This window comes from Brachycentrus maculatus, unplaced genomic scaffold, assembly GCF_059751285.1.
Source record: "Brachycentrus maculatus isolate JH-2025_06_01 unplaced genomic scaffold, ASM5975128v1 h1tg000145l, whole genome shotgun sequence".
Taxonomy (NCBI): Eukaryota; Metazoa; Arthropoda; class Insecta; order Trichoptera; family Brachycentridae; genus Brachycentrus; species Brachycentrus maculatus.
Window position 1 is genome coordinate 221,079 of NW_028280898.1, and position 23,967 is coordinate 245,045.

General features: G+C 35.9%; 1 protein-coding gene across 1 annotated transcript; it reads right to left on the reverse strand.

Moving 5' to 3' along the window:
• Positions 1-1,151: 1,151 nt before the first annotated feature.
• On the reverse strand, positions 1,152-16,060 carry LOC148308861 (proton-coupled zinc antiporter SLC30A2-like). Its single transcript, XM_088260979.1, has 9 exons — positions 15,568-16,060; positions 13,941-14,066; positions 10,388-10,550; positions 9,338-9,491; positions 8,127-8,419; positions 5,862-6,031; positions 4,548-4,672; positions 3,687-3,802; positions 1,152-2,262 (listed from the first exon to the last, which is right to left on the reverse strand). The coding sequence occupies exons 1-9, from the start codon at positions 15,718-15,720 to the stop codon at positions 2,111-2,113; spliced, it is 1,452 nt and encodes a 483-aa protein (XP_088117105.1). The 5' UTR covers positions 15,721-16,060; the 3' UTR covers positions 1,152-2,110.
• Positions 16,061-23,967: the final 7,907 nt, after the last annotated feature.

The following is a 23,967-nucleotide window of genomic DNA, read 5'->3' on the forward strand; positions in this document are numbered from 1 at the left end:
TATCCATTCGCTCCACATGTCCATACCACCGTAAAGAACTCTTTCTAATATTTTCCATTATTCCACACATAAAAGATATAAATAATAAGTAATGTGTATATACAATATTGAGTTAGATTAACCTTATTTTAAATATTACGCTATTCCATTTTATATACATACAATAAATGTATTTGCCACGTCAAATTTCAACAACGTCAAATATCAAAATCTTGATTGTTAAGGAGATTGTTTTTAAAGTTTAAAAATATAATTCTTCTAACCCTTATCCGCACCCCAATGGTGCAAAAGGCACTGCATCGTATAAAAGCAGTGTTATCTTGATCGTTAAATACACGAAGGAAAGGTGATCAGCCTTCCGCTTCAGGTACCAGTCCAGGGTCATATTAAATAAATGTTGGACTGAAAAATCACTAATATTTATTTTGACCCTCTTGGGAATCGAACCCGGGACCTCCAGCGTGGCAGCCTAGCGCGCTAACCACTACACTATGGAGGCTATATAAAAAAATATAATAAAATGCATTAAAAATAAATATCAAGCCACTTATCGAACTTTTTACTGTGCAACAGATCTTTTTAGGTAAAACCTGAATGATTTTTCTCCATTTGAAAAATATTTGGTAAATTAAAAAAAATCATTAAACAATACATTTTCTTCAAAATGCAAAAACAACACTTTCTGCCCTGTAGCGGGTAAATATTAAGTTAAAAGTATGCCGCTTTTGCTGGGATATAGTACATTTTCTGGGCATTCCGAAAACATGCACAACTGAAAATTGACGATTTTTGATACATGACGTTGTTGAAAGGAGTGAGCGATATGCGAACCGCATAAGTAATATATAATGGCGCCATATTAATTGGCCATTATTATTATCAAATTGTTTACTTTTATACGGCTCACACTTGTATTATACAATGATATCTTATAGTGGCGCGTAGAGCACTGCAGTAGGCCGTATGTACACATATAAAAACTATTGACCAGTGTATTTCAATTACTTCTTTGGTACAAATTAACTTCTCTTTAAATTATTATATTATGTACATTTCATATTTATTTTAATGCATAAAATGTATTATTTATTTAGCTATATTCAGTTATTATATTAATTTATAAAGTATGAAGTGATTATTTTCACAAAATATTTTTGATCTATGGTTTTTGTAAATAAAAAATTAAATATTAAAGTGTAAAAAATTTAAAATGCGTAAAATGAATATAAAAAAAATATGCTTTGATCACAAGTTGATGGTTGAATTGAGACAAGACGGTACTTAAATTGTGATTTGTGCTATACTCAAGTCATGTTAATACTTGAAATGTGACAAGTTGGTACCTAAGTTCTGATCAGTGTTATATTCAAGTCATGTTGATACTTAATAAATATGCTTTGATCACAAATTGATCTTTAAATTGAGACAAGTTGGTATGTATGCACTTAAATTACGATTAGTGCTATGTATATGTATTCAAGTCATGTTGATACTTGAAATATGATGAGTTGGTACTTAAACTAGTGTCATATTCAAGTCATTTCAATACTTGAAATGTGACACGTACTTGAATCGAGATGTGGATAGAGGTATATTGACACTGTAAAGAGTTGTCACTCTTATGTTTAGGTTCTTCACACGCTGATATGTGAATTGAGGTATGTTATACAAAAATATATTTGATAACTGGGACATGATTACATTAAATTTGGGTCACATTTCAACATAGAAATAGATATTAATGTATATCACAAGTATAAACAGTAGAATTGCGATATAACGAAATCCAAGGGACCAAAAAATATTTTTTCGTAATAACGAATTCCCACATTTAACGGAATAAATTTAAAAAATCATACTAGGTATGTATATGTTAAGGAATGGCGAAGGAGGTGTCATTTATTGCTGCAGACCAATCCACAGGATTGTGACCACAGGGAGAGAGAGAGAGATTTTCAAATGGAGACATGTTGACACATAAATCGTTGATTTACAATACAAATTTGTCAATATTGAAATTGAGACATGTCAATATAAGGAATGGGCATCCCGCCCATCAAGGGGTTGGTGCGGTTGGGGGGAATCGGAGCTAGCCGATGATGAACAAGGATCAGGTGTCGGTGTTGGCGGAGCACTGGGGGCAGGCGGCCATGGCCTCCTCGTGGTAGCGCTCCACCTGCACGGTGGCCAGGTCGATGCGGAACTTGGTGCGGATGAGCTGCAGCGCCTGCCTCAGCGTGCTGTCCGAATCCGTGTACTGGTCTGGAAGGTATGACTTGATTGTTATCGACAGTACTTTTTTATATACATCAACAACTTAATTGATTAACAATCAACTAACGCATTTCAGACGGGTGTTTTTTAGGCCTGTGGACCGCGCTAGCGACGGGATTCGTTAATTATGTACTACTACTACTACCATCACGCCGTTTCCCAGCAGGGGTAGGTAGAGAGGATGGAACGAAACACTCTTCTGTCCTGACATACACTCCTCGCCTCCTTCACATCCATACATCTAGTCATACATGCCCTCCGATTACGCAGACTTTTGACACTGCCAGATTTTAGATTCTGATTGATCTGATCGTGTCAAGTCTTTTTCGGTCGTCCTCGTTCTGTTTTCCTTCTTACATTCGCCACATATATTTTCTTAGTCATTCTCTCGTTATCCATTCGCTCCACATGTCCATACCACCGTACAGAACTCTTCCTAATATTTTCAATTATTCCTCGTTCAGCCTTACATCCCTTTCTTATATCTTCGTTTTTAATTCTGTCATACAATGATTTTCCACACGTTCGTCTGAGGGAGCGCATTTCAACAGCGTTCACTCTGCTTTGATCCTTCCTTTGCCAGTTCCATGTTTCGCTTCCATACATTATGTCTATATATTTAAGACCTTAACAAAGAGATTGGTATATAATATTCATATAAAAAACATTGGATAATTCCTTCTTTTCTGCCTTTGAAATGAGGCCGCCGCAGAATGTTAAAATACCCTTCCCGTCCTTAAGCATCAATCCACCCAACGGGTAGAAATACCTTTTCCGTCCTTTCCCGTATTAATATGGAAAAATAAAACATAAAAAAGTGGACGATATCACCCAGTTTGGGAACTAACCTAAATGACAAAAAATAAAATGTCCCGAGGTATTAGGGTTAGAATCTTGGGTAATGCCGTGGTTGGCTTGGGTTCTCACAGACACATATCACTCACTCTTTTTAACGTCATATATCAAAAAACTTGATTTTTCAGGAGATCGTTTTTAAAGTTTAAAAATATAACACAATGTATTAAAAATAAATATCAAGCCACTTATTGAACTTTTTATTGTGCAACAGATCTTTTTAGGTAAAACCTGAATGTTTTTTCTCCATTTGAAAAATGTTTAGTTTATTTAAAAAAATAATTAAACAATACCTTTTCTTCAAAATGCAAAAACAAAATTTTTTGCCCTGTAAATATTTTTTGCGGGTAAATATTAAGTTAAAAATATGCCGCTTTTGCTGGGATATAGTACATTTTCTGTGCATTCCGAAAACATGCAGAGCTAAAAATGGACAATTTTTGATATATGACGTTGTTGAAAGGAGTGAGCTATATGTCCAGCAAGGTGACGGGTCAAATCAGATCCCGGGATAAGAACAAGGCAAATGGGACGGGACTCTAAGGAAGTTTGATTACCTATGGCAAGGTGAGCAGTGAGAATGTTCTGCTGGTTTGTGATGGACCAGATGTGCAAGCTGTGGACTGCGCGAACACCCGCTAGCCCGCGTAGCGCAGCCAGTACACTCTCGTATCTGAAAACAATAATTATTAGCTTTTCCCATACTAATCATCCAAAAGTCACACGTGATTCGAAGGGGGGTACCAAATGACCCCAGTTCATATTTGTATGGAAATCCTAGTACGCAGCTCGCTGCAAGTACCAACTCACCGCCAGCTGAGTCACAGGTGGCCGTCAGGTGACGACTGAACGGGGCCACCCGATAAATGAAATGCTTTAAATCAGATCAAACTAAAGCCGAGTAGTTTAGTTGGTTATGGTAATACTACATTTACTAAAGCTGTCCCAACGTCGAGTCAGAACCGGATCTAGCTGACTAATTGAACTAAACACTAACCCTTTCACTGCCTACACTGGGGTATTTCTAGAAAATTTGGCAGTGACAGGTATATTGAAAGCTTTTAAAAATGTAAATTCACAGTAAAATCGGGATACAGTTTTATATTGTTTCACATTTTCAATAAATTTTATTCAAAAACAAAAATTGCTTAGCAAGAGCAGATCTGTCGGGAAGCCTAGATGCTTCTGTATCAGATCTGGGCATGCGGTGGGACAGCTTTCAATGTCCCACCGCATTCCCAGATCTGATACAGAAGCATCTAGGCTTCCTGACAGACCTTCTCTTACAAAGCAGTATTATTTTATTTCTTTTAACTAGGTTGCGGAATTTATTAAAAATGTGTAACAAAATTGTATCCCGATATTGTGGACAGTTGGTACAGTATGGATGACTGCACGACCCAAGTGTGGAGCCCTACCTGACTTGCTGGGGCACTCCCTCCATGAGGACGGTGGTGGCCTCGCGCAGGATCTTCACGGTGGTGCACATCACGATGATGGAGAACACAAAGGTGCACAGCGGATCCACTATCTTGGCTTCCGGCTGGAACGACAAAACGGAAAATTAGTTAATGTTTTTTCATTTAATACATTTTTTCATAGAATGAAGAAGAACTATGCCAAAAAAATCCGCGAGTTCGGTGCTGTGTGGTCAATACACATGTAAAAATTCACGATTTAAAACGGGAAAAAAATAACATTCATAGATAATTGCCTAAATTTATTCTATTTTAAGTCTAAAGTGACACATATGTCAATTTGTAATATATGTTTCAATAAATGTTCAAGTACTCTCTACCCTCTGATTGCAAACAGCTATATATGGTATCAAACGTTTTGATCAATATCACTAGTCTGTTTTTGGTTGGTCGGAAGATACTGCTTTTTAATAAGCCCGCCAATGTACTTTTTTTTCTGAAAAAAAAGTACATTGGCGGGCTTATAAAAATAACGGATTCTTAAAAATTTTCAAACGCAACCTTCAGCCGTTTTATAGTCCGCAGAAGATATCTCGATAAAAATGGAAAATCTATCTATCATTAGAATCCTAACTGTCCATCTAACCTCCTCCCTTAGTTTTTCTCTCTACCTCCTTCACTAAACTCCCTTTTTCCTTTGCCTTCCTTATTATCATCAATTCGTAATTAATGTTTTTTAAATGTCGAAGTACTCTCTACCCTCTGATTGCAAACAGCTATATATGGTATCAAACGTTTTGATCAATATCACTAGTCTGTTTTTGGTTAGTCGGAAGATACTGCTTTTTAATAAGCCTGCCAATGTACTTTTTTTTCTGTACAAGTTTAAATAAATAAAAAAAAATATTTATTAAAGTAACATGCATATTATAAAGTTCGCTTCTTCTTACCCCCATCTGCACCGTGCACAGTGGACTGTACATTCAGACAATGTTAAGGTGATTGTTAAGGTAGGCACTCACGTATATCTTAATGTCCGCCTCCGTAGTGTAATGGTCAGCACGCTCGGCTACCGTTCTAGAGGTCCCGGGTTCGATTCCCAAGGGGGGTAAAATAAATATAAGTGATTTTTCCACTGTAATATTTATTCAATACTACCCTGGACTGGTACCTGAAGCGGAGGGCTGATCACCTTTCCTTCATGTGTAAACGATCAAGATAACACTGCGTTTATATGACGCAGTGCCCTATGCACCATTGGGGTGCGGATAAGGGTTTTATTATTATTATTTATTATTAAAGGTAGGCACTCACGTATATCTTGATGATGACGGAGGCGAGGAACACTCCGGCGCTCTGTATGAGGTCCCCCAGCACGTGTATGGCCGCCGCGCGCACGTTGATGCTCTGCTCCGCGGCCAGGTGGTCCGCCGCGCCGCCGGAGTGTCGCCGCCCCGCTCCCAGCAACTCCACATCGTCGAAACCTGCATTTGTCAAACTGACATTACCATCGCGGGAAGGCGGAATGAATTGTACGGGTGTTCTAGCGCAGTGTTCCGCAAGGCAGACTGGTGTACCGTGGTGATTTGATAATATTTAATATTGATAACTTAATATTTACCCGCTACAGGGCAGAAGGTGTTGTTTTTGCATTTTAAAGAAAAGGTATTGTTTAATTATTTTTTTAAATATATTAAATATATTTCAAATGAAGAAAACAAAATACAGGTTTTACCTAAAAAGATCTGTTGCACAGTAAATAGTTCAATAAGTGGCTTGATATTTATTTTTAATACATTGTATTTTATTTTTAAACTTTAACCGGATCCACGCGGCTCGCATAACCGTATGTGTTTTTACAAGACATGCCCCATACGCGGCTGACATAAGCGTTTGTGTTTTCACTTTGCTCCAAGTTTCGAACCTCAGTTCAACTTGGAGGGATTTTTTCATGGTGTGGAACTTTGGATAAAATAATACGTCAATCCTCGGCCTTATGACATCTGTTGAAATATCTGACTAATAATTTGTAACATCACAAGGATAAATAAAACAACAGATCCCTGATTTTTCTTGCGGTCGGTAATTAGTCCGCGCCATAATCATGCCCTATATCTGTCTCACTCTCGACGCTACGCATCGCCAGTGGGTAAGAGTGACACACGATGCGTGCTTTGATTTATTTATGTTACAATCTAATTTGTTTATATTACGATATATTTCAAGAATAATGTGACACACGTGTATTATAGAATACCAAAAAGGCACAATGAATCCCATTGAACGTATTTGTTTAGGAAAATAAATTGTTTCATAACTAAATACATGATAAAAGTAATAATTTAAAAAACGGCGAAATACAGTTGCGCACGAGCGTCTCTTAGGAACAAAGTTAACGCGTTTAAAAGGTTAAAAACGTTCTCCTGAAAAATCAAGTTTTTTGATTTATGACGTTCTTGAAAGGAGTGAGCGATATGTTATGTAAATTTTCGGATTACATTAATATTAAATAAAGTTAATTTTTTTCTTTGGTGTACGTCTAAAAATTCTTGATTCGGCAGGTGTTGTACCTTGAACAGAAAAAGTTTGCGGAACACTGCTCTAGCGGCTGACTGTGGAATGACAGTGAAACTTCTATCAATCGTTTTTAAAGGGACCTATTGAAATAAATTGATTCGGCAGTCACTTTGTGGTAAAATAAACAAACACACACACACACACAAACACACACACACACACACACTCACTCACCCCAACCAACATAAGAATAGCATTATCGGAGGATTTTTTGTAATTGGCCATAGTTTGGTTAATTAATGTTGTATAATATATTGTTTTGGCTGTAAAAATCCCTAATAAAATAAAATAAAATAAATTAAACTTAGTAAATACCACTTTTAAAATCTATTATATCTTAAAATCCATTGTGACACGTGTTTCGATGCATTAGTGTGTTTGAAAATAATGTGGAATGCATTGAAAAAATACATCAGTTCTGTCCTAAAAGCAAATGGCTAATGGCGAAAAAATCTGTTTTCATAATTCTGCAGAAAAAAGGATAATTTTCTTCTACGGAATTAACTTAGAAAATAACCCGAAGGTAGGGTGGTTAATACAATAAATTAAAATGGAGTTCTACAAATTGACGCCAATTCCATATATATGCAGCTGATATACAGATTATACAGGCCTAATATTATACTACATATATATTTAGCTTATTGGTTTGAACAACTCTTAATATCATACTATATACTCAGCTTATTAGATAATACAACTCTAATACCATCTATTTAGCTTATTAGATTGCACAGCTCCAATATCATGTTGCATATTTAGATTATCGGAGACTGCAACAAATAATAAACCATATTAAATTACGAGGCACAGTGAAAGCGACTTGTATTAACACATTGTTTGCGGGAAACGCTTATGGGCGTCTTTTACATACTGTGGTAGAGAGCGCTTAGATGGTTGCAGGGTGGACATGGATATTCTCATTAATAAATACATAATATATACGTGAAATATGCACCGTAATGAACGACGTTAGTAAGATTTCACAGTTCTGTTTCATACCTGCGTGGCTGTACCCGTTGCTGGAGGAGTTGGCCCCCTCGTCCTTGGGGCCGTAGTCCCCATTCAGGGCCCCGAAGGCGCTCTTCTTCCCGACGGTGATGCCGAGCAGCGAGGGCGGGGGCTCGGCCGGCGGGTGCTCGGCCGGCTCCATGCCGAGGTTCCGGTAGCCGTTCTTGTGCGCCCCCGCCGGCTTGGCGTGCGAGGAGGCGGAGCCGTGCGAGTGCGAGTGCGCCCCGCCGTGGCTGTGCGCGTGCGCTATCCCGGGACATGCGCCGTGGAGGATGAGCGCCATGCTGGAATCGGAAAGATAACCACATGTCAACTTTTATACAACCAATTTCAATCAACCACTGTCAATTATTTTTAATTGACAAAATTTCATCTTACATAATACAATAAAAATGCAACATATTAATGTCCAAGGCCCTTCAGTGGATTAGCTAAGTTTATTGCAGTGGATTACGCCGAATTCTGAAGCAGACAACATAACTTCAAAACTAGCTATGATAATCTTATCTCAAGGAATTAGTACTTTACAATACATTTGTATGTAGTTTGCTATATATCCTACTGCGTGCTTGTATTATTGAACTCACATTGTCGCCTTATCTCAAAACAGCCATAAATTGGAATAATTCTTTAATTCTATCAATTACGGTGGCGCGGGTGAGTAACTCATGGACTGATAGTTTGATATGAATGCATAAATATATATATATATATATATATATATATATATATATATATATTTGTCCGCTTCCGTAGTGTAATGGTCAGCACGCTCGGCTACCGTTCTGGAGTCCCGGGTTCGATTCCCAGGGGGGGTCAAATAAGTGATTTTTCACTCTAATATTAATTCAATATGTATAACTCTGGACTGGTACCTGAAGCGGAGGGCTGATCACCTTTCCTTCGTATGTTAACAATCAAGATAACACTGCGTTTATATGCAGTGCCCTATGCACCACTGGGGTGCGGATAAGGGTTTATACAAACAAAAAAATATATATTCAATATTACCCTGGACTGGTACCTGAAGTGGAGGGCTGATCACCTATGATGTTAACGATCAAGATAACACGTTTATATAATGCAGTGCTCTATGCACCATAGGAGTGCGGATAAGGGGTTAAAAAAAAGGGAAGGGTTAATAAAATCGCTACTGCGGCGCTGACTTCCACTGCCTTCTAGATTGGATGATATTTACTCACAGCACGTTGACGCACATGCCCACGCCCGAGACCATCATCATGGCGTTGACCTGGATGTCGTAGCTGCCCTCCCACAGCCGGAGCATGGCGAGGTACACGAAGATGCCCGTCACCAGCCAGATCAGCATTATGGACATCAAGGCTCCGAGGACCTCTGCAACACACAACGGCAAATTTCAGGAGACGACACTTTCCATTCCTCCGCATAGCGCATCATCCTTCACCATTACTGCACTGTCCAAGCGGCCAGACTATGGAATGAATTACCTCTTCGTGTGAAAGATGAACCATCTTTCATGGCTTTCGAGAAACTATCTATCCTTGGAACCCTAACTATTCACAATATCATCCCTTTTTAGGTTTCTCCACCTCTACCTTTCAACTCCTTATTGATGCTACTTCGATTTCAATCATAATCAATTTGTTTTCCATTTTTATATCGTTTTTACAGTTATAAATATACAATATTGTTATAATTTCATCATTCATACTGTTTTTTTCTTTTCACTTATGTACAAGCATTATATGCCTTCTAATTTCAAACAGCTCTTTTTCTTCTTTTGCTTATGCCTCGTCAGGTTCCCGCCATGGTTGGCGATCACTCTGACAAAGGCTTGCGATCCTGCATTATCCGGAACAATTTTTCCGCCTTCTTTATCCCGGTCCAGTCGGGAATGTTGTGCAGCCACGACGTTTGCTTCCTGCCAGCTCCTCACAGTCCTTCTATCTTTCCCTACCCATCATTTCCTATACTTAATGTCACCCTTATTTATGCTTTTTTAACAGCGCGGTTTAGTGATTCACCGAGGACGGGAAAAATGCAATCTTTTACTCGGGATTTCCTAATATTTTGGTGCGTGTACGGCGTGTCAACTCTCAATCAGTTTTACATCCTGCATTCCAAATTGTTGACTATGGGAATGGAATATATTTTATGGGATATAGAGTGAATTTTGCAGTGAAGCCATATTTCAAACGCTTCTATCCAAATCACTTTAGGGTCCAGATCTCATAAATAAATAAATAATTCAATATTATTATTATTATTACCGGCCCGCCTGTAGCCGTAGGACATGCGCGGGCCCGGGGGGCGGCGCGCCAGGAACAGCGCGCTGAGCGCCAGCAGGAAGCCGGCGCAGTCACTCAGCAGGTGCGCCGCGTCGCACATGATGGCCAGACTGCCCGCCAGGTAGCCGCCAATCAACTCGCCAATCTGAAACGCACAACCACACCGTGACCGCAAACCCAATATCGAGTGACTTGATGCTGAGGATCTTGGCACTGTTCTCGCAAACTCAATGTTGTCAACTCGACGGCTTGGCAGGTCCGCTGTCTGTTTAACCCTTATAGTGCTGAGCTTATTTTCACATATTTTGCATAAATTGCTAATTGCTTTTTATCATTGGTACTTGACGAATTTGACATTTTGTAGGTAGAAATAAATAACTTTTACTTAAAAAAATACAAAAATCAATGTTAAATTCACAGCAAAATAATTTTAAATGGTTATTTACAAATGTTATTACCTTATTAAAAACGTTATACATGCGCGCGCTAAGACACGTCCGTACAGGTCGATACCTAAATCAAATTGCGCAATAGTCGGTACTCCGACGCTCCGCACTTTATACGCATTCATAGAGAGTCCATCTATCGACGGTTCGCACTCTAAGGGTTAAGGACCTACCTGAGTCACCACAATGCCATCTTGATCATAAAACCAGATGTTTCATCTCACGCAAGACTAAACTTTAGATTCTGCACAAAGGCAGACGGTGTAAACAACATTGTATGCCAAAAGCAATTACTATTTAGACTCTAAACACTTGCTTACCCACACGAATGTCTATAAAATAAAGACCAGAATTTTTTGACAGAATAATATAACCACATTGCCTGGCAACAGCTAATAACAAGTAGTTTTTGTAATTCTGCGAGACCAATTGTTATTAAAAGTTTAGAACAACATTTTGAGTGTGTCCTAATACTTGTTCACAAATCTGGATTATCTCCAATTAAATTCAATTTCAATTCAATTCACACCCTTATCGGTACCCCAATGGTGCATAGGGCACTGCATTATACAAACACAGTGTTATCTTGATCGTTAACACACAAAGGCGATCAGCCCTCCGCTTTAAGTACCAGTCAGGGGAATTATGAATAAATATTAGATAGAAAAAAATCACTTATATTTCTTAGACCCCCCCCCCTGGGGAATCGAACCCGGAACCTCCAGCATGGTAGCTAAACACGCTAACCATTACACCACGGAGGCGGACAAAAGTTCTACGTACATGTATTTATTTATTTTATTTTTCATCATATACATTATTACAAATTGAAATTATAATAAGTCACATAGGATCCAGAGAACCTGAGAATATTGCGAACCAGGCAATCAACATAGATCTTCCTCGAAAGACATCTAGAGGAAGAAAAAATATTAATCGATTTTTTTTTACACAACCCTGAAGGATACTGTCTAAAATGTGTATGATACTTTTATAAATCATTACGTCAGATCTGATGGGTTCGCTATTTCTCGCTAGGGTATCGAAAGCCGATATATCGGATTTTTGTAGCCAAAGGGTTAAAAGCAATATAAACCGAGAATAAAGGAAACGAATACCATCCCAATTGGTTAAACAACTCAATAACGGTTACTCATTAGTCACATCTCTAGTATAAACGCATGATAAAGTGAAAAATGTGTCCCATTTAAAACAACTTCCTGTGAGTTTATCTTTTAGATAATGATAATATACATATGTCCACGCTGTCATATTGTTTATATAATGAGCAACATGACAAAATGAATACACTTATTGACTGTTTTAATCATTTAACCTTTTAACCGCGTTAACTTTGTTCCTAAGAGACGCCCGTGCGCGGCGTATTTTCCTAAGAGACGCTCGTGCGCGGCGTATTTCACCGTTTTTTAAATGATTACTTTTATCATGTATTTAGTTAAGAAACGATTTATTTTCCTAAACAAAAACGTTCAATGGGATTCATTGTGCCTTTTTGGTACTCTATAATACACGTGTGTCACATTATTCTTGAAATATATCGTAATATAAACAAATTACATGGTAACATAAATAAATCAAAGCACGCATAGTGTGTCACTCTTACCCACTGGCGATGCGTAGCGTCGAGAGTGAGACAGATATAGGGCATGATTATGGGGCGGACTAATTACCGACCGCAAGAAAAATCAGGGATCTGTTCTTTTATTTATCCTTGTGATGTTACAAATTATTAGTCAGATATTTCAACAGATGTCATAAGGCCAAGGATTGACGTTTTGTTTTATCCAAAGTTCCACACCATGAAAAAATCCCTCCAAGTTGAACTGAGGTTCGAAACTTGGAGCAATGTTAAAACACAAACGCTTATGTCAGCCGCGTATGGGGCATGTTTTGTTAAAACACATACGGTTATGCGAGCCGCGTGGATCCGGTTAACCACTACTGTGGTCAACCTCTTGGAAAAAGGTGGGTCAAAAAAAGCCATCCTTTATTTTCACTATTATGTATTTTTTTCATATTTTGAAATATAATAAATCAGTATAAAACATAAATAAACAATATTAGGAAAGAAAAAAAACAAAGGAAGAATGGATTTATCGTAGTCATACAGGAGAAAGTGACCAAGTGCATTGTTTTACCAAAACGTGATCATTGACTATTTGATATCTTACTAGCTTAATATGGCCCTGAAAAAATCCCAATGGATTTTAAACTTGGAAGTATAATATATTGACTTGTTAAAAATGACTGACTGCATTGATGTTTATTTTCTTGCCAAACAAAATTGACTTAAATGGCCCTCCTACGTTTTGGTAGTTGGTCACTTTCTCCTGTATGACTACGATATCTAGACTGGTGGGGGAATGACCCGAGTTGAATTCGGGCGAATCATTATAAAAAGTTTGGTGTACGATGTGCCCGAACTGGATTCGGACAAATCACTGTGTCAGCAAAATACCTACCCAAATTGTATTCGGGCAAATCACACAAGGGGTTGAATGTCAAACTTTCTACAAAACTTGTATCGTTTAAATCACCCAAAAATCATCAATTTTTATTTGAAGTTTTACTTGGTAACAGGGGCGTGCATTCAACATTTCATTGGATATTGATCTGTTCCATGTGTCTGAAGGAGTTTTCCGAAGCGGGATTCTTCTACACCTTTAGCAATAGTTCTTGCATATATTTTATTTGAATTTATTTTTAATGTATACGATTTAAAATTTTTATAGTTTGTAATGTATATATTAAATGAAATAAATAAATTGAAATTGAATATTGAAAAAACATAGGCATAAAAGCAGTGCCTATTCTAACTTACCCGCGTGACGTATAAAAACACAACCAGAACCTACCCTTCCTTACTAAGTAGTACCTAGCTTATCTTACTGCCTACCTCTACTAGCTACCCTAATTAATTCTCTATGCACGCCACTGCTTAGTAAATACCACTATTTCTTAAAATGTAATGTGACACCTGTTTCCATGCATTCCGCATCATTTTCAAACAGCGTGTGGAATGCATCGAAACTGCATCTCGATAGACTTCTTCTTCTTCAAAATCTTACCATGAATATAGCGCACATGATGGTGGCTGCCAGTAGCTGGGGCCCTGCGGCTTTGTGCACCACTTTAGGGCTCCAGTGACAGTGGTCCAAGATGGCATCTTGTATGGGGATCTCGCTATACGTCTCCTAAAAATAACAAATTAATAAACCATATATTAGATTACAAGACAAAATGAAAGCGATTTTAACACTTTAGTGAAGTTGCCATAAATTTCCCATATAAGTAACATTTTTAATTAAAGTTTTACTTAGTAAATACCACTATTTCTTAAAATCTACTGTGACACGCGTTTTGATGCATTCCGCATCATTTTCAAACACCGTATGATGCGGAATGCATCGAAACGCATGTCACAGTAGATTTTAAGAAATAGTGGTCTTTACTAAGTAAGTCCGCCTCCGTAGTGTAATGGTCAGCACGCTCGGCTACCGTTCTGGAGGTCCCAGGTTCGATTCCCAAGGGGGGTAAAATAAATATAAGTGATTTTTTCACTGTAATATTTATTCAATATTACCCTGGACTGGTACCTGAAGCGGAAGGCTGATCACCTTTCCTTCATGTGTAAACGATCAAGATAACACTGCGTTTATATGACGCAGTGCCCTATGCACCATTGGGTGCGGATATGTTTTTTTTTTTTTACTAAGTAAAACTTAAGTTAAAAAATGGATAGATTTTACCACAAAGTGACTGCCGAATCAATTAATGAAATAAGTAACATTCTTGCAGTAATTTACAAACTTTGTAATATGGAAGAATGGCCATATTTATTTTCCATTCAAAATATTTTTCATTGATTGACCTTTCTCTTGCTGTGCCAAAAAAATCAATGTGTAGTCAATACACGTATAAAAACGAACGATTTAAAATCTGGAAAAATAATGTTTACAGATAATCGCCTAAATTTATTATATTTCGAGTCATAGATTTTTATTGTATTTTGATAGCTAAAAACATGAAAAAATCATTGACAAACGAGCGACACAACCACCTCGGTTGGCTGCTCGAAAGCTGCTGCTGACTGCAAGTCTCGGTTCATTACTAGAAACACAACTTAGAACTGAGATGGCATATTCCGATATAATTAAATAAAGTAAGAGTCAGATTTAAATACTGTCATATACCATTTTTTTAGCATGAATATACCAACGTCACTCATCGGCACATGTTTGATAGTAATCTACAATTTTTTTCCAATTTTCACAAAATATGTTCATAATGTGCACGATAAGTGTTTATTGTTACAACATAAAAATCATTCAATTTGTAAATGTATTATAGAGGAATACCTTAAATATGAACTTAATCTGAATTATTACATTTATCGAGATAATCAAGTTATTACAAGCAATGTGTACTAGTTACACATCACCGGAAAGGAAGGATTTAATACATAGGGTTAAATACATATACATAGGGTCAAATAATAATTTAGCAAAAATTAACTGTGCCAATTCTGGCATTTACTGCATTAATAATTCTACTATTTATTGCAAAAGAGTAAATATTGCACGCGATAGAAAAAACAATTTAACTATTTTTTTATTGTGATTACTAAATAACATGAATACATTAATACAGGAATAAATTTATTGTTTTTGGCTAAAAGGTAAATTATAAACATACGTCTCGCAACAACGGAGCATCCATCCCTTCTGTGTTTTCAAATGAAGACGATCCAAACGCATTTCTTTGTTGAACACCTTGTTCAAACAATTTACCAGGCCGCAACAAAGAGTCGTCGGAGCGAATCTCGTCCCAATTTATGTCTTCATTCATTTTCACTTTACGTTTAACAACGCTTGAAACTCACTATTCACTACTCACTACACACTACCGAATCGGAAATTGAAATTGACCTCTTATCAATTCGAGACGTTATCTGATAATAAACACGGCAACATCAAAGATTACGGGCATCGCGAGACGCCGCGGTTTTCAAGACCTAATCGCGGGAGTCATCGTCTTAAAAATATCGCACGAGCCCAGAAATGCCGTCGGACGCAAGTCTGGTTTAACCGCCGTGAAAAGAAATCTGTTTGATGCGGAAATAATCCATTTTCCGCACGAATACATATAATTTCCACCTCCGAGCGGCGCCGAGGAAAACTAGAAAATCGCCCAATGACAAACGTCAGATTACACACACTGAAAAATGTACGCTTCGCGGGTAGGTACCGCTCTATTGCGAAAATAGAAAACCTACTTATAGATAGGTACTTACCATGGAAAACAAGTCGGTAGGTAGAAAAATGCTTTTTCTTGTGTCCATTCGTTGAAAAGTATGAAAATACCATTTAAATGCCATCCTAAAAGGAAATGCTCAATCATAGAATTTTCTAATTATAATTGCGTGACTGAGAAACTGATTTTTTTAACGCAAGCAGACGCTTTAAAGCGTGAGGTAACATGTGGTGAATCAAATTAAAAAAACAATATTTTTTTTTAATTCCTCATATTATAAATATATATAGGGGAACACCACGCATATGATAACTTCACGCAGCACTGAAATACGGAGTAACCCAGTCTTTTATTCCTCTCTTCACTCTTATTTTTTTAAAATCAAAAGGTTAATTTATAATTGAGATTGATGTTATTTTTAAACAGGCACTTGATTAATATAATTCCTTTTATAATTTTACTTTTTACCACATAAGTTAGTAAGTACTGTAAATAATAAGTAACTAAAGTACTTAAAATATTTAAATCTGCTAAATTTCAAAATATGAATAAAAAATTTAAAGAAATCAAATTCCAAACAAAATTGAATTGAAGTTAAAATTTTCTCCAGTGAGTTTGCTCATTGTACTCCGTGTCCTTAACAAGAATAGACTCATTTTAGAAAGCTCTGAAGAGATTTACCAAATTTCAGTGAGAATAAGCGAGTGAGCTTCGCACATTCCTTTACTTCGGTGATTTTTGACTAATTACTATCTAAAGATGGGTTGTGAACCTTGCTGCGGGAGCGGATGCCCCATTCCTTGCCTGCCATGCTGCCCCAACCCGCCCAAGCCGTGCCCTCCGTGCAGGCCCCCTGCCTGCGTCACAATCTTCAGTTGCTACACCAAGGTATAAAGATGATCCAACATTCATCACCCCGTGAAAATTCAAGACTCAACACCCATCCTCCAAATTTAAGAATCGGCAATGAAGATCGCACACCATAGACCACCAACTTTACAATCTTCAGGAGTGTAAATTTTAACCCAAACTGAATTTTTAATTAACAAAATGTATAATATAACCCTGAGAGAAAATTGAATAATATTTTATTATAATATTTGAAATATCTGCAATTAAACATGTGAAGTTCAACTATTTATTGTGTTTCTATTGAAATTTATTTCCCAATTTTTTAATGTCCATTTGTTTCATAGATCATTTGAATCTTATTCGATATTGGCTTTTTCCTCAAAGGTGTCATGTTGAATATCTTGACATTTTTTTCATTAGTATCATTAAGTGTATTATAACAGTATGTGGAGCATAGGACATATGAATTTTTGATCATTGGAATGTGTAATTGTCTATCTGGATCTATTTTATATTTTTTGGGGACTGTAAAGGGTTAGTAATTATGGTTTTCAGATAATTGTAGTTAGACCAATTTTTTTTATTTTTAATAAATACATAAAATAGGTCATATGTTTACGCAATATGATATTGAACAAGGGCAGAATTAAAAAGATAAATCTTTTTAGGTGAATAGTCTTGTAAAAGCGAATTGACCAATTACCAAGAGTTTAATATTTTTTTTACTGTTGCTAGGCAATCATACAATCACACTATGCAAAAATTTCTTGCTCTCAATCACATAACATAACAAGGATATAATTTTTATTCATGGTAACAATGGATGAAAGTATAAGTTGAAATAAGAATACATATACAGCATTCATCGACTTACGATTCAAAATGTTTGAAAACATAATTTTCTTTCTCCAATATTGTGATTATAAGTACAATTTTCCTGCTTTGAATATTACATAATAAAGCTGCACAACCTGCTTCCATTATCCATGAAGTCATTAAATAACGAAACTATGAATAAAAGCTAATAATAATTTTTTAATGGAGGTGGGTAGATTTTAAATAGAATGTATCATTCAGCAATGTCATCTATGATTGACACAACTCATAATAGACAAATTATTAATGAAATAACTTAATAAAAAAGTATTGGAAAATGTGCCCTCGGCACAGGAAAATCCAGTGGAGACACATTGTAAATTTGAAATGTGTGTATGATCTGACGTTGACTATTAGTTGTTTTGTAATTGTCATTGTCTCGGGCAGCTCTAAACAGCGCCTTGACGGTCCTGATCCCCGTCCAATCTCGTATATTCCGGAGCCAGGAGATCTGCCTTCTGCCCACACCTCGTGGACCCTCCATTAGGTGCAATAGCTCGTACTCGTCTCCTCTCAGCACATGCCCCAGATAGGACACCTTCCGGACCTTGATATCAGTCAGCAACTGTCTCCCTGCTCTTACTCTTTGGAGCACATGTGTATGATGAAATAAAAAATTAAAAAATATAATTTCCCATACATTATAATTAATGAATAAATAAAACCAGGTATTTAACAATAATTTTTATTACAACATAATTTAACACAATATCTAAAAACGATTTATACAAATTTACAAAAAAGATGGTAAGAAATTGACGAGTTGAATTGTAGTTCGGTAAATACAGAACATATAAGAAACAAATAAAAGGTCTTACAATTACAATTCAATGTTTTACATATTGCTTTGGAAGAAATTCGTTTTTTATATATTCATATATCGTAGTCATACAGGAGAAAGTGTCCAAGTGCATTTTTTACATAACCGTGATCATTGACTATTTGATATCTTACTAGCTTAATATTGCCCTGAAAAAATCCCAAAACTATTTTGAACTTGGAAGTATAATATATTGACTTGTTAAAAATAACTAACTGCATTGATGTTTATTTTCTTGCTAAGCAAAAGTGACTTAAATAGCTCTCCTGAACATTTTACGTTTTGGTAGTAGGTCACTTCTCCTGTACGACTACGATATATCTGTGGAGTGGTATTTTTTTCGATGAATTATAATATTTTTTAATTATGGAGATTGCGCAATATTGTTTTGTGTATTTACATTATCAAAATTGTACAGTGATTTGGAATTTAATTGTGGTAGATTGGGTTCAAACCCAGAAACTCTGACTCAAGAATCCACAGGACCACAACCCAATGCTGCATAAGAGATTGAGTTTCAACATTTCGGAACCTTGGTACCACGCCACAGATTTAAATACATACTGAAAAAATATATATACAGTACTGTTTTTTTTAAATATCTATGGCAAAATCAAAATAAAATTATTAAGAAAAATTTATCATTTATTGAAATTTCAAATTTCATAAGCACGGAGGACCCAACAGTTAATTTTGTATTTTCACTGACTCAGATTTTGCAGTATTTGCAAGGGATCATTATCAAATATAGTATTTCTATCATGTTATGTATGGGAAAATAATGGGTTTACTCAAAACAGTTTTGCGGTACTTTCACAATATGAAATTGCTTTATCATCTAGGTGGCACTGGATGAATAATTTTGACAGATTTCACAAACAAGTTTTTTGATTTCATATTCAAAAGACATGTTTTTCTTAGCGCAGTTGGATTTTTTCCAAAATACTTCCCAATGAGTCAATAAAAAAGTACATTATTATTTTTCATTGTTTCAATTTGAGTGCTATACTACTATTAACCCAATCACCGCTTGCCTAGACACTCACATATCACTCACTCCTTTCAAGAACGTCATAAATTAAAAAAACTTGATTTTTCAGGAGAAAGTTTTTAAAGTATAAAAATATAATACAATGTATTAAAAATAAATATCAAGCCACTTACTGAACCTTTTACTGTGCAACAGATCTTTTTAGGTAAAACCTGAAGGTTTGTTCTCCATTTGAAAAATATTTAATATATTTAAAAAAATAATTAAACAATACATTTTCTTCAAAATGCAAAAACAACACTTTCTACCCTGTAGCGGGTAAATATTAAGTTAAAAATATGCCTCTTTTGCTGGAATATAGTACATTTTCTGGACATTCCGAAAACATGAACAACTGAAAATTGTCGATTTTTGATTTATGACGTTCTTGAAAGGAGTGAGCGATATGTGCCAATGAGTGACGTAGGTATATTCATGCTACAAAAAAAAGCATTTAGAATTACTGAGCCTTTTTTAACGTGCCGCGAGATCTATATACTTATATATCAGCTCGTTAATTTTTTGTCCGCTAGCGTCATGTTACATGTTTCACTCTAATAAATGTGGTACTATCATGATGCCATGATGGATTTGAGCGATCGGAGATTGGGTTAACAAAACTGCATTTCTTATTCTTATCTTAACTGTGTGAAGTGACCCTAAAAATCTAAATTTCATTTCACTACTACATTAAAAGTGGGAATGATTTACTTTGAGTAAACGAATTCGCCAATCGTGGAAATTCGTATCGCTGTTTCAAAGCAAACAAGACCGGATGATTTCATTGAATGAACCACCCATTTCACGGTAATTCATGATTATTTATAATACTTTCTGCAATTTCCCACAAACTATAAATATATACAATCTATTAAGGTTATTTATCTAAGATTTACGAAATGACGTGGTTTTAAATTAAATTTGTATTGACTATCAAGCGGATAATTTATACGTAATAAATAATTAGAGAGACGGAAGATAATATTAGTTTAAAACTCTTAATAATAGCGGAATGTTGGCATTGTACGCGAATCGATTGACAAACTGAAGGGATAAGAAAAATAACCATGTAAACACCATACGATTTCGGGATTTTAAAAGTAGAATCGCAGATTAAAATACATTTTTTTTACTACATAATCACAACTCCCATAGATTTCGACCTTCCAATATATTTCAGGAAGAATTGTACACGAAAGTCAAGGACTGCTAGTATGAAGCTTTATATAAAATGGGGGCTTTATGACATTTACTTCTAACCCTTATCCGCACCCAATGGTGCATAGGGCACTGCATCGTATTGACACAGTATTACTTTGATTGTTATTTACGTGAAGGAAAAGTGATCACTCTGCGCTTCAGGAAACAGTCCAGGGTAATATTAAATAAATATTAAGAAGGTAACATCAGTAATATTTATTCTCACCCCTCCCCACTGGGAATCAAACCCGGAACCTCCAGCACGGTAGCTAAACACGCTGACCATTACACCACGGAGGCGAACAAAATGACATCTAGGAATTAAAAACAGTAATTTCGTTAACAATCCATATCATTCATCGTTCATAATGAAAGTGTTATATTACCATACCATAAAGTTTACAATGCTTTTAATATACAAAATATAAGTCATTTAGTTATTTGGACAGTCGACACAAGGAGAGGTAGCCTCTGTAAGAGCAAAGGGGAAGAGGTTGGAGACAGACCGAGTTCCGGATATGACCGGAAGCTCGCTGAACAAGGAACAACGGACCCTGAACAGTGCCCAGGATAGCAAGGTATGCGTACCGACAAAATTTCTGCAGACAGAGATGAGCCGAGAGAGATTAAGAAATTAAGCAATTCTATTACCTGATGGTATTCACTGATTATCATCTTCAAACCGTTAACCTTTCCGGGAGTACAAAAATTGATGTCCGACTTTTTCTGGCGAGTGGGTTCTTTTTACATGAAAAAAAAAATCTTCATTAAATCAACGTATTATGAAGATAGAAATAATGTTAAAATATATTTTTTTTAAATAAACGCCTATTCGAAATATTTTTCAATTATGACAAAATTACACACAAATATCCACAGATGTCATTGCTATACAAGTTACATCATACTAACTGACGGACGGATTTCGACGTTCATTAACGTCGTTACTCCTTTAAGGAAAATTCGCACCGACGTTCATTTACGTCCATACTCCCGGACTGGTTAATTATATACATAAAGTTCTTTTAAAAAAAAATTGTCGCAAGGTGTGGCTGTGAATATCTATAATAAATTACTACCTACATACATAATTTCTCAAAAAAATATACAAAACTAATCAGTACACTATGCTAAATAATATAATCTATAAATCAAGGACCCAAATTGCAAATAAAAGAATATCAGATCCTAAACCTTGACCATTTTCCATCCAATTAATTTCAACAAAAGATTTGATTTCAAAATATCTATACAAAACGTTAAAAAAAAGTATATAACCACTCAATATTTTTGTTTTCGAGAATCGCCCATCTCTTTGTCAGGACAATCGCTACGCCGGCACGCGAACAACACTAGTGCACATCGGTCTACAGGCAGACTAACAAAGCATGTGATTAATATTTTATGCAAGTGTGAGAATAGCGCTATGGTGCGTTTTATAGTTTTTGCACGTGGTGTAGTGATTGTCCTAACGTCTCGAAACCGGTAGACTAAAATCTCAGCGATATCCCACATTTTATCAAAATGTCACCACAGAGTTGATACTTTAAATTACAAAATGTCGCGATAAAATTTATATAACACAATATTAGATAACTTGATTCCAATGAAAAATATTTACAATACCTTGAAAATAGTAATGCAGGTGCGTAACCAAAGACGCAGAGAAAAGGATGTTTTTTTAGTTATTGTTGGACAAGTACATTATTTATTTAAGTTTTACTTGGTAAACACCACTTAAAATCTGGTCTTAAAATCTGTTGTGACACTTAGCTTCGCATATGTCGTTTGAAAATGATGCGGAACGCATCGAAACACTTGTCACGATAAATTTTGAGAAAAAATGGTATTTCCCAAGTAAAATTTAAATTAAAAATTGGAAAGAATTTCATGAAAACAATTTATGAAAACACTAACCATATTTAAAACCCTTGAAACCCCTAAAAACCCCAAAACCCACATTAATAAAACAATTCTTAATTTCAATACAAAGGGAATTAATTTCAAATGGACAACATTCTCTACCTTTTAATAATAAAATAATAATAAAACCCTTATCCGCACCCCAATGGTGCATAGGGCACTGTGTCATATTAACGCAGTGTTATCTCGATCGTTTACACACGAAGGAAAGGTGATCAGCCCTCCGCTTCAGGTACCAGTCCATGGTAATATTGAATAAATATTACAGTGAAAAAATCACTTATATTTATTTTATTTATCGAACCCGGGACCTCCAGAACGGTAGCCGAGCGTGCTGACCATTACACTACGGAGGCGGACAAAATAATATCTCTACCTTTTATGGGAAAAAATATAAGTATGGACTAAGCAATATTTTTTACGACTAAATTGAGTGCCGAATGCTACACAGTTGGTATAACACAGCATCAATACTAAACTGTCGACAGAAAAATGACAATTCCTAGGATAACACAGCTTCACAGTGTCTTCGTAATATATATATATATATATATATATATATATATATATATATATATATATATATATATATATATATATATATATATATATTTATATATTTTTTTTTTTTCATTATTACATGATCTCCCAAACCCATGTTACAATTAATATTATTTTTTGACATCTCATCAAAGACGAAGAAGAATATGGAAGTCTGGGCATTTACAGGACTGACGACCGTCATAGGCTGGTTCAAGTGATCACTTTACACACGTGTAGCATTCACCAATTGTACCCATTATTGACAACCACACTACTCAAATTCTTGGAAGCTCTATATATATATGAAACAATTTTGAAACATTGTTCTTGAATCACTAGAGACATCTATGGGTGAGATGAAAAGAAGCTTTTTATTGAGCAGAAACTCTATTAGTATGTGAGGTCCGAGTCCTGGATTATAATCACACACATGAGAAACGTCAGAAAATATTAGTTTCATTTTTATTATTTGACGAGATAATTTATTGACAACATTTTGAGTGTGTCCAAATACTTAAACCAGCCTATGACGGTCGTCAGCCCCGTAAATGCCCAGATTTCCATATTTTTCTTCGTCTTTGATAAGATGTCAAAAAAT